Source organism: Scyliorhinus torazame, chromosome 15 (genome assembly GCF_047496885.1).
Source record: "Scyliorhinus torazame isolate Kashiwa2021f chromosome 15, sScyTor2.1, whole genome shotgun sequence".
Classification (NCBI taxonomy): domain Eukaryota; kingdom Metazoa; phylum Chordata; class Chondrichthyes; order Carcharhiniformes; family Scyliorhinidae; genus Scyliorhinus; species Scyliorhinus torazame.
In genome coordinates this window covers 213115331-213128067 of record NC_092721.1, presented here as the reverse complement: position 1 = coordinate 213128067, position 12737 = coordinate 213115331, and the positions used below count along the sequence as shown (strand labels likewise).

Sequence of the window (12737 nt, the reverse complement as noted above, 5' to 3'; positions counted from 1 at the left end):
GGTGCGAGAGCAAGGGGAGGCGCTGAAGGAAGTGGAGGAGACGTTATTGCAGCACGGTGATCAACTTGCCTCGATGGGGAAAGAGATGCGGAAGGTGATGGACATTAATAAGGATCTGCGAGGAAAAATGGAAGACCTGGAAAATAGATCCAGGCGACAGAACTTGAGGATTGTGGGGCTGCCCGAAGGAGTTGAAGGACCGAAGCCGACTGAGTATTTTGCCGCGATGCTGGCAAAACTACTGGGGGAGGGGGAGGACCCCTCCCGATATGAACTGGATCGGGCTCATCGGTCGTGGAGGCCTGTACCAAAGGCGAGTGAGCCGCCAAGGGCAGTGACTCTGTGCTTCCGTAGGTACAGTGTGAAGGAGAAGGTCCTGAGCTGGGCCAAGCAGAAGCGGGTGGTGCAGTGGGCTGGAGCTGGTATACGTGGATACCAGGACTTTACAGTGGAACTGGCAAGGAGGCGGGCTGCCTTCAACCGGGAGAAGAGGGCACTGTACATTAGCAAGGTGCGGTGCGGCATTGTATATCCAGCGAAGCTGAGGGTGACTTATAAGCTCAGGGACTTTTATTTTGGAACGGTGGAAGCAGCGGAGGAGTTTGCGAAAGCAGAAGGACTGTGGCAGAACTGACAAATTGAGGAATGGCCATGTGCCGATGTAACCTCATGACTGTATTTTCTTCTTTTTTGTATCACTGCGCGTGGGTGTAGAGACTAAAGGAGCCAATGTGGTATATATTTGGACGAGGGAAGGGACGGGACTTTCACTCGAAATGAGGGTTCTTTGGGGTGTAGGTGGATATGCGGGGTGTTTGTGTGCTAAAAGGGGATCTTTGGGCTTTCCTAGGGCCGGGCAAGTGGGAAAGGGACCCGGGCGGGGGCCTCCACGCTGGCCGGTTTAAGCCGGCCAGTGAACGGGAGTGAGGTGGGGGGAGAGGCTGCGGCCATCGGAGCCTGGCAGAACAGGGTCCGAGTGGTCTAGCCGGGGTGGAAAGTTGGGGGGGAAGGAACCGAGGGTAGGGGGAGGAGTTTTACAAGAGGCAGTGGGCGGGAGGAGCTGGAGACCTGGGGTGGGTGGGTGGGGGGTGGGGGGGGGGGGGGGGGGGGGGGCTGTGTAAGATTAAGGGTGACTACGTGACTATGGGTAATTCCTGATTCCTTTTTGTCATTTGTTTATGTAAACATGCGGGTTGAGGTTCGGGGGTTGGTGGGCGGATGGGACCGTTGTTGTTATTATGGGGACTGACATATCTTGCTGATTATTGTTTATTGTTGATGGATGTAAATGTGGGAGAAAATGTGAAAATGGAGGAGAATAAAAAAAATTATTAAAAAAAAAAAGAAAGGTAGCAGGGATAATCCTGGAAACTATACGGTGAGCCTCATGTCGGTAGCAGGTAAATTATTGGAGAGAATTCTCAGGGACAGGATTTATACCCATTTGGAAACAAATGGACTCGTTAGCGATAGACAGCATGGTTTTGTGAAGAGGAGGTCGTGTCTCACTAACTTGATTGTGCTTTTTGAGGAGGTGACAGATGATTCATGAGGGGAGGGCGGTGGATGTTGTTTACATGGACTTCAGTAAAGCCTTTGACAAGGTGCCTCATGGCAGACTGGCACAAAAGGTGAAGTCACACGGGATCAGAGGTGAGGTGGTAAGATGGATACAGAACTGGCTCGGTCACAGAAGGCAAAGGGTAGCAGTAGAAGGGTGTTTTTCTGAATGGAAGCTTGTGACTAATGGTGTTCCACAGGGATCGGTGCTTAGGCCTCTTGTTTGTAGCGTACATAAATGATTTGGAGGAAAATGTAGCCAGTCTGATTAGTAAGTTTGTGGATGACACCAACGTTGGTGGAGTGGCAGATAGTGTTGAGGATTGTCGGAAGATACAGCCAGACAGATCGGTTGGAGACTTGGGCAGAGAAATGGCAAATGGAGTTTAATCTAGACAAATGTGAGGTAATGTATTTTGGTAGGTCGAACATAGAGGGGAAATGTACCGTAAATGGGTAAACTCTTCGGAATATAGAAAGTCAGAGATCTGGACGTGCAGGTCCACAGATCTCTGAAAGTGGCAACACAAGTGGACAAGGTAGTCAAGAAAGCATACGGAATGCTTGCCTTCATTGGATGGGGCATCGAGTATAAAAACTGTGGGGTGACCTGGTAGAGGTCTACAAGATTATGAGGGGCATGGATAGAGTGGATGGACAGGCACTCTTTCCCAGGGTGGAGGGGTCAGTCACCAGGGGGCAGAGGTTTGATGTCCGTGGGGCAAAGTTTAGAGGAGATGTGCGAGGCAGGTTTTTTACGCAGAGGGTGGTGAGGGCCTGGAACCCGTTGCCAGGGGAGGTTGTGGAAGCAGATACATTAACGGCGTTCAAAAGGCATCTTGACAAACACATGGATAGGATGGGTATAGAGGGATACGGCACAAGGAAATGCTGAGGGTTTTGGCAAAGGTTGGTATCATGACCGGTACAGGCTTGGAGGGCCGAAGGGCCTGTTCCTGTGCTGTATTGTGCTTTGTCTTGTGCTGTATTGTTCTTTGTTCTTTGAAAGGTTAGGTGGGGTTACTGGATTACGGGGATAGGGTGGAGGCATGGGCTTAAGTAGGGTGCTCTTTCTAAGAGCCGCTGCAGACTTGATGGGTTGAATGGCACTGTAAATTCTATGACTCTATGAATCGTATTGACTGAAGACTGACCTCTGTGATGCTGGGACCTCCGGAGGAGACCGAGACGGATCATCCACTCGGCACTTCTGGCTGAAGATTGTTGCGAATGCCTCATTTGTGCTGGGCTCCTCCATCATTGGGGGCGGGGATATTTGTGGAGCCTCCTCCTCCAGTGACTTGTTTAATTGTCCACCACCATTCACAGCTGGACGTGGCAGGGCTTTAAAAAAAAATGTGTTGATGGGACGTGGCAGTGCCAGCATTTACTGTCCATCCCTATTTGCCCTTGAGGAGGCAATTAACAGTAAACCACATTGCTGAGGATCTGGAGTCACATGTCGGCCAGACCGGGTAAGGGCGGCAGATTTCCTTCCCTAAAGGACATTAGTGAACCAGATGGGTTTTTACGACAATCGACAATGGTTTCATGGTCATCACGAGAGTTTTAATTCCAGATATTTTATTGAGTTTAAATTTCATCACCTTCCGGGATGGGATTCGAACCCGGCTCCCCAGATCATTACCCTGGTCCAGTGACAATACCACTATGCCACCGACTTCCCGTAGAGCTGGGATATGTTGCATTTGTTGTGGAATCTCTGTCTATTGCTGCTTATGCTGTTTGGCTCACAAGTAGTCCCGTGTTGTAGCTTTTGTTGACACCTCACTTTCCGGGCTGCCTGATGTTGCTCCTGGCTTGCTCTCCTGCGCTCTTCACTGAACCAGGGTTGACCCCGACGGTGGTAGTGCCGCACAACACGATGGAGGGTATCCGCAATGTGAAGAATGCCCCAACTCCTGTATTCAATACTCTGACCAATAAAACCTAGCATGCCGAATGCCTCCTTCACCACCCTGTCCACCTGCAACTCCACCTTCAAGGAGCTATGGACCTGTACCCCTAGATCTCTTTGTTCTGTAACTCTCCCCAACTCCCTACCGTTGGCGTAGGCATAGTCTCCACAAGGACTGTGGGGTGGTCACTGCTACCGATACTGTCAGGGACAGATACATCTGCAGCAGGCAGGTTGGGGAGGATGAGGTTAAGTATATTTCCCCCTCTTGTTGGTCCCCTCACCACCTGCTGCAGTCCCAGTCTAGCAGCTCTGTCCTTTAGGACCCGGCCAGCTTGGTCTGTGGTGGTATCACTGAGCCACTCTCGGTGATGGACATTGAGGTCCCCACCCAGAGTGTATTCTGTGCCCTCGCCACCCTCGGTGCTACCTCCAAGTGGTGTTCAACAGGAGGAGAACTGATTCATCAGCTGATGGTTGCCGGTACGTGGTAATTGGCAGGAGGTTTCGTTGCCCGTGTTTAACCTGAAGCCAGGAGACTTCATGGGGTCCAGAGTCGATGTTGAGGACTCCCAGGGTAACTCCCTCCCGACTGTATCCCACTGTGCCCCCCGCCAGCTCTGCTGGGTCTGCCCTGCCAGTGAGACAGGACATACCCAGGAATGGCGAGAGTGGTGTCAGGGACAGTGTCTGTGAGGTATGATTCTGTGAGTGTGACTATGTCAGGCGTTGCTTGACCAGTCTGTGAGACAGTTCTCCCAACTTTGGCATACGGAGGGTCGGCAGGGCTGGGTTTGCCGTTGTTGTTTCCGGTGCCTGGGTTGTTGCCGGGCGGTCCGTCCGGTTTCATTCCTTTTTGTGTTTTTGTAGCAGTTGGAGACAACGGAGTGTCTCGCTCGGCCCTGTCAGAGTCACCCACATTGCTGTGGGTCTGGAGTCACATGTAGGCCAGACCGGGTAAGGGCGGCAGATTTCCTAAAGGGTGAACCAGATGGGTTTTTACAACAATCAGCAATGGTTTCACGATCGTTTATTGAGTTTAAACTCCCAACACCTGCCGTGGTGGGATTCAAACCCGGGTCCCCAGATCATTACCCTGAGTTTCTGGATTACTTGTCCAGTGACAATACCACTGTGCCTACACCAATGGGAGTTGGGGAGAGTTACAGAACAAAGAGATCTAGGGGTACATTTGAAGGTGGAGTCGCAGGTGGACAGGGTGGTGAAGAAGGCATTCAGCATGCGAGGTTTCATTGGTCAGAACATCGAATACAGGAGTTGGGACGTCTTGTTGAAGTTGTACAAGACATTGGTAAGACCACACTTGGAATACTGTGTGCCGTTCTGGTCACCCTATTATAGAAAGGATATTATTAAACTAGAAAGAGTGCAGAAGAGATTGACGAGGATGCTCCCAGGACTTGATGGTCTGAGTTATAAGGAGAGGCTGGATAGACTGGGACTTATTCCCTGGAGCGTAGGAGGCTTGGGGTGATTGTATAAAGGTCTACACAATAATGAGGAACATCGATAAGGTAGATAGTCAACATCTTTTCCCAAAGGTAGGGGAGTCTAGAACTAGAGGGCAGAGGTTTAAGGTGAGAGGGCAGAGATACAAAAGAGACCAGAGGGGAAATGTCTTCACACAGAGGGGGGTGAGCGTCTGGAACGAGCTGCCAGAGGCAGTGGGAGAGGCGGGTACAATTTTGTCCTTTAAAAAGCAGTTAGACAGTTACATGGGCAGGGTGGGTACAGAGGGATACGGGCTAAATGCGGGCAAGTGGGACTAGCTTAGTGATAGACACTGGGCGGCACGGACCAGCTGGGCCGAAGGGCCTGTTTCCGTGCTGTAAACCTCTGTGACTCTCTAAGTGCTGTTTACTGGGGAAGTTTAATATGCAGATTAGACAGATTTGGATCCTGCCCATTTTGGGCGAGATCCCGATCGCGACGCCCGTAATGTCCCTTCGATCTCAAGATGTGTGTCGAGCCGTCTAAATCTCCCGAGATTTTTCGGTCACATTGTGCCCGGTGCGGGTGTGTGAGGCCATTAGATTCCATCCGATATCACTCAGAAACATCAGTTACATCATTTCCCATACGGGTGAGCTGGGAGCAAGAGTGGTCATTCCTGGAGCAGTCCGAGAGCTGCCCCTGCCTGAATTACACAGGATCCACCCTGACGTCTCTCAGGTGGAGCCGCTGCCGGAAGTTGTGTGGTGACCTGGGGCGGGATTCTCCCCGCCGGGTAGGGGAGACTCCCGGCCCTGGGATTGTTGCTGGGATCGGGAAGCTAGTCGAGCTCGGTCAACAATCCCGACTACAACACAGGTTTCCTGGTACAGCCCAATGCGCCCTGGGGAATGGCCAGGCCGGCATGGCCACAAATCCAATCCCATTATGTTGGTCCGTTCATGGTCACAATGTTTTTGCCCGTGATTGATGCACATTCTAAATGGATGGACAGTTTTGAGGTGAAGTCAGCTGCATTGCATGTTACCATTTGAAGATAACGGCATTGCTTTTGAACACAGATTACTCAAAGCCGTTGTATACGACAATGGAACCATGTTCACAGGAGCTGAATTTCAAACCCCCACCACTCTCAACGATATTAAACACATTTGAACTGCGCCTTCCCCCAGGATCAAACGGAGCAGCCAGGGAGACGTCTAAACTTTCAAATCTGGCCTGGATAAACTGGAGGAACCTTGGAAAGGAGAGTTTCCTTGGCAATCGGACCACTCCACACGCAGCAACGGGAGTTCCTCCGGCAGAACCGCTAATGAAACGTCCTCTCAGAACGAGACTGAGCCGCGTGTTTCCGGAGAACCGACCAAAATAATGAGAAAACAGGCCGGGATTCACACAGCACAGCTCGATTCTTTCTGGTAAATGAATCTGTACACCCGTGAAACTTTGTTCCTGGATCCAGTTAGATCGGCGGAATTAGTGTCACTGAAACCGGACCCCGTTCATTCCCAGTGGACATGGAGAGACGATCGTTCATAAACACAGGAATAATTGAGGAATAGGGAGACGCTTCCGCAGTCAGCGTTACCATCGGGAAGAAGGTGGACCCCCCCCCCCACCCCCGGATCACCCGAGCCCGCCGATCGGTAGCCCCCGATCGCGGGCGTGGCCGCCGTGCAGACCACCCCCCCCCCCCCCCACCAGGACGGCCACCGGGGCCGTGGGTCCGAGCTCCCATCGGGTGGAACCATGTTAGAACCACGCCAGCGGGCACTCAGCCGGTCGACCGCGGAGAATCAGCGCGGGGGCCTCTTTCATCAGCCCCCGACCGGCGCCGCGTCAACCCCGCGCACACGGCTGGCGGAGAATCGCTGGCATCCGCGCACGGTGTGGTTCTAACGCAATTCTCCGAGCTGTGCATGGGCTCAGAGAAACCCGGCCAAGGCTTCCCACAGGAGGTTGTTAATAAAATAATAGCACATGGGGAGGCAGGCAAGGTACTGGCCTGGATTAAGGATTGATTAACTTAGAGTAAAAATAGACGGGTCATTCTCGCGTTGGGAGTCTGTGTGTCTTGGGGTAACACAAGGATCAGCTGTTCCCAGTCTATATCAACAAAGGTTCACCAGACTCGTTCCAGGGATGGTGGGACTGTCCTTATGAAAAGAGATTGGCCAACTGGGCCTGCATTCTCCACAGCTTCGAAGAATGTGAGGTAATTGTGGTGATATACATCACTGTAAGTACACAAAGGGTTAATGTACATACACTACATCTAGGTAGACACTAGAGGGAGCACCAGAGACATGACACACAGGCAGTCAACCAATAGGCCAGTAAGATAGGACACGACCAATGGACATTCACGATACACACAGAGGTGACACTACCACAGGAGGGCATTACACCAACCCATATAAAAGGACACATCACACATGCTCAGTCTCTTTCCAGTGGAGACACTCAGTGAGTACAGACACAGGGTTGATTCAACATCACACCCACCACGTGGATTGTAGCAGACTGGTTAGTCAGTCTGAGTAGCTATAACAGGATTAACAGTAGCGTCGAATCCAAGTAGGAGAATTGTTAATAGTTTGATAAACGTGTTAAAGCTACCTCCGAGTCTGAACCTTCCTTTGTCAGAGTGCACATCAAGAAAGCAGCTTATGCTACGTCAAGAGCGTAACAAAACAGTAATCTGATTGAAACCTACCAGATACTTACAGGAATAGACAGAGTAGATGCAGGTAAGATGTTTCCATTGGCTGGGGAGTTTAGAACTAAGGGACACAATTTCAAAATAAAGGGGGTGCGATTTAAGACCGAGATGAGGAGAGATTTCTTTACACAGGATGGTGAATCTTTGGAATTCTCCAAACCAGAGGCTGTGGAAGCTCCGTGATTGAGTGTGTTAAAGCAGAGATTGAGAGATTTCTGATTCACAATAATGTAAAGGGTTATGGGGATAGTGGACGATCGGCCATGATCGCATAGAATGGTGGATCAGGCTCGATGGGCTGACTGGCCTAATCCTGACACGATGTTCCTCTGTTCATAGTCCATGTGGTGTAGGTACACCCAGTATGCAATTAGGGAGGGAGTTTAAGGATTTTGACATAGCGATAGTGAACGTTTCTGTCCAAAATTGGCAATGATCCCACTGCTGCCCTTCACTGGGGTTTACGCTGGGGTTAATCATGCCATCAGGAGATTTAGATTGAGAGAGTTCTGGAGGCTGGGAAAATGGGATTAGTTTGAGAAAATATTCTAATATGTCATTTTAATTCCTAGGTTTCTGTTCTGGATGGGAAGAAGAGTATGAACATCAGTATATTCCTGAAACAGTTCAAAAGGTAACAACAGTCAGTCTGTGTTGTGTCCAATCAGATTGAAGTTCAGTGTTGAATATTAATATTTAATAACTTTGTGTTTAGTTTTTCACTGATTCTTGGCAAGTTTACACCAATAATTTAGTCCTCAGGGCGTTTGCTTTGAGAAGCAAGTGGAAAACTAGCAGTGTGTGTGAGAAATCTTTAACAGCAACGAGACAAATAATCACCTTGAGCGCGACTCAGCTTCCTCTGGCAGGGTGACAGCGTGCCCAGTGTAACGTTCTCTGTGTACACGGATGGCGATGTCTTTGTGGTTGAAGTGCTCAGAGAACATACGGCTTTGTAAATGAACAAAACCGTTTATTAATTAACTAAATCACTAAAGGGTTTCTATGATGTAAGATCACAGTTGGATATTACGGCTTAATACAAAATGGTTAACTCTTATTAATAACTGTTGACTCAGGACCTGCTTGACATGCGACTGTGCTCTGTGTTTGTTGTCCAGATTCTGTGTCCCTGTGCTGTCCAGGAGATTACCTCCTATCTCCATGTGGCCTGTCTTCCAGTGACCTACTCCTGTCACCACACCACCTGTGGCCGGATGCTAGAATCTCTGTCTATGCATACGGCGCCTATCTTTATTTACAGTTTGGTTCTAAAATTATACACAAATGATATTCTACATATAATTATATCCTCCTCTTTTTCAAGTGTTATGGGCCCCCCAAAGTATATCATGGAGTTCACCTGACCCACAACTTTTACTAGATTGTGGTATGGGGAGCACACGGCCCACTCTACAGGTGTGGTACAGCAGAAATGGAAAAGTATTTTTAAAAGTAAAACAATGTTTATTCTATGAACTCAGTTAACCTTTTTAAAACATACACTGAACATCTTAGCAACCATCAATTCAAATACAACCCCAAAGAATACAACACGCTAAGTAATAGTTAAACTTTCCTTTTCACATCCATAAGACAAATATCCTTTTTACAGAAGCATATCAGGTTTAAATTCTTTACTGAGAGCAGTTATCACTCTGAATTCACCAAATGATCTAGAGATAGTCTTCAGATGGCAGAGAGATCAACATCACACCTTCTTTGGCTGGCTGCTGGCTGGCTGGCTGGCTAAAACACAAGTCGATTTCGGCGGCGTGAGAACAGCTGGTGAGTGGTGAGTCAGTTTCAGCGGGAGCATTGCGGAAGGAGGTTGCTGGGAGGTAAGTCAACCTTTAAAAGCAGTTGTCTTTGCAGGGGCAGTCCAGTCGATTTCGGCGGCGTGAGAACAGCTGGTGAGTGGTGAGTCAGTTTCAGCGGGAGCATTGCGGAAGGAGGTTGCTGGGAGGTAAGTCAACCTTTAAAAGCACTTGTCTTTGCAGGGGCAGGCCAGTCGATTTCGGCGGGAGTGGAGCTAGCTGGTTAGTCAATTTCAGCAGGAGCTGAGAATTTTTCTTTTTTTTATTTTAAATTAGTTTTTTAGGCGGGAACAGGAAGTCGACCCGCGGACGTCTGGGAAGACCCTCCCCAATAAATTCTGGTGGAGAGGAAACCCGAGACACTACACGTGTAGTGTCTCCCACCCGCCCTCCTCCTCTAACCTAATAATAAAACCCATTGGTCTGAGGTAAGTACCATATTTTATTATATTATTATTATTTTTTAGCCAGATCTTGGTAGAAGGTTCGAGGAATGGCAGGGAAGGGAGTGCAATGTTCCTCCTGCAGGATGTTTGAGGTGAGGGACGCAGTTAGTGTCCCTGCTGATTTTACCTGCAGGAAGTGCTGCCATCTCCAGCTCCTCCAAGACCGAGTTAGGGAACTGGAGCTGGAGTTGGAAGAACTTCGGATCATTCGGGAGGCAGAAGGGGTCATAGATAGCAGCTTCAGGGAATTAGTTACACCAAAGATTGGAGATAGGTGGGTAACTGTAAGAGGGACTGGGAAAAAGCAGTCAGTGCAGGGATCCCCTGCGGTCGTTCCCCTGAGAAACAAGTATACCGCTTTGGATACTTGTGGGGGGGACGACTTACCAGGGGTAAGCCATGGGGTAAGGGCCTCTGGCACAGAGTCTGTCCCTGTTGCTCAGAAGGGAAGGGGGGAGAGGAGCAGAGCATTAGTAATTGGGGACTCTATAGTCAGGGGCACAGATAGGAGATTTTGTGGGAGCGTGAGAGACTCACGTTTGGTATGTTGCCTCCCAGGTGCAAGGGTACGTGATGTCTCGGATCGTGTTTTCCGGGTCCTTAGGGGAGAGGGGGAGCAGCCCCAAGTCGTGGTCCACATTGGCACCAACGACATAGGTAGGAAAGGGGACAAGGATGTCAGGCAGGCTTTCAGGGAGCTAGGATGGAAGCCCAGAACTAGAACAAACAGAGTTGTTATCTCTGGGTTGTTGCCCGTGCCACGTGATAGTGAGATGAGGAATAAGGAGAGAGAGCATTTAAACACGTGGCTACAGGGATGGTGCAGGCGGGAGGGATTCAGATTTTTGGATAACTGGGGCTCTTTCTGGGGAAGGTGGGACCTCTACAGACAGGATGGTCTACATCTGAACCTGAGGGGCACAAATATCCTGGGGGGGAGATTTGTTAGTGCTCTTTGGGGGGGTTTAAACTAATGCAGCAGGGGCATGGGAACCTGGATTGTAGTTTTAGGGTAAGGGAGAATGAGAGTATAGAGGTCAGGAGCACAGATTTGACATCGCAGGAGGGGGCCAGTGTTCAGGTAGGTGGTTTGAAGTGTGTCTACTTCAATGCCAGGAGTATACGAAACAAGGTAGGGGAACTGGCAGCGTGGGTTGGTACCTGGGACTTCGATGTTGTGGCCATTTCGGAGACATGGATAGAGCAGGGACAGGAATGGATGTTGCAGGTTCCGGGGTTTAGGTGTTTTAGTAAGCTCAGAGAAGGAGGCAAAAGAGGGGGAGGTGTGGCGCTGCTAGTCAAGAGCAGTATTACGGTGGCGGAGAGGATGCTAGATGGGGACTCTTCTGCCGAGGTAGTATGGGCTGAAGTTAGAAACAGGAAAGGAGAGGTCACCCAGTTGGGAGTTTTTTATAGGCCTCCGAATAGTTCTAGGGATGTAGAGGAAAGGATGGCGAAGATGATTCTGGATATGAGCGAAAGTAACAGGGTAGTTATTATGGGAGATTTTAACTTTCCAAATATTGACTGGAAAAGATATAGTTCGAGTACAATAGATGGGTCATTTTTTGTACAGTGTGTGCAGGAGGGTTTCCTGAAACAATATGTTGACAGGCCAACAAGAGGCGAGGCCATGTTGGATTTGGTTTTGGGTAATGAACCAGGCCAGGTGTTGGATTTGGAGGTAGGAGAGCACTTTGGGGACAGTGACCACAATTCGGTGACGTTTACGTTAATGATGGAAAGGGATAAGTATACACCGCAGGGCAAGAGTTATAGCTGGGGGAAGGGCAATTATGATGCCATTAGACGTGACTTGGGGGGGATAAGGTGGAGAAGTAGGCTGCAAGTGTTGGGCACACTGGATAAGTGGGGCTTGTTCAAAGATCAGCTACTGCGTGTTCTTGATAAGTATGTACCGGTCAGACAGGGAGGAAGGCGTCGAGCGAGGGAACCGTGGTTTACCAAGGAAGTGGAATCTCTTGTTAAGAGGAAGAAGGAGGCCTATGTGAAGATGAAGTGTGAAGTTTCGGTTGGGGCGATGGATAGTTACAAGGTAGCGAGGAAGGATCTAAAGAGAGAGCTAAGACGAGCAAGGAGGGGACATGAGAAGTATTTGGCAGGAAGGATCAAGGAAAACCCAAAAGCTTTCTATAGGTATGTCAGGAATAAGCGAATGACTAGGGAAAGAGTAGGACCAGTCAAGGACAGGGATGGGAAATTGTGTGTGGAGTCTGAAGAGATAGGCGAAATACTAAATGAATATTTTTCGTCAGTATTCACTCAGGAAAAAGATAATGTTGTGGAGGAGAATGCTGAGCCCCAGGCTAATAGAATAGATGGCATTGAGGTACGTAGGGAAGAGGTGTTGGCAATTCTGGACAGGCTGAAAATAGATAAGTCCCCGGGACCTGATGGGATTTATCCTAGGATTCTATGGGAGGCCAGGGAAGAGATTGCTGGACCTTTGGCTTTGATTTTTATGTCATCATTGGCTACAGGAATAGTGCCAGAGGACTGGAGGACAGCAAATGTGGTCCCTTTGTTCAAAAAGGGGAGCAGAGACAACCCCGGCAACTATAGGCCGGTGAGCCTCACGTCTGTAGTGGGTAAAGTCTTGGAGGGGATTATAAGAGACAAGATTTATAATCATCTAGATAGGAATAATATGATCAGGGATAGTCAGCATGGCTTTGTGAAGGTAGGTCATGCCTCACAAACCTTATTGAGTTCTTTGAGAAGGTGACTGAACAGGTAGACGAGGGTAGAGCAGTTGATGTGGTGTATATGGATTTCAGCAA

General features: G+C 49.3%; 1 protein-coding gene across 1 annotated transcript in view; it reads left to right on the top strand.

The window, feature by feature from the left end:
* LOC140392182 (uncharacterized) overlaps nucleotides 1-12737 on the top strand; it is a gene marked incomplete at its 5' end in the record, with an annotated part of 146849 nt that overhangs the window by 18295 nt on the left and 115817 nt on the right. Inside the window, 1 exon segment of the mRNA XM_072477564.1 lies at nucleotides 8246-8307. Coding sequence (XP_072333665.1) covers nucleotides 8246-8307 — 62 coding nt within the window.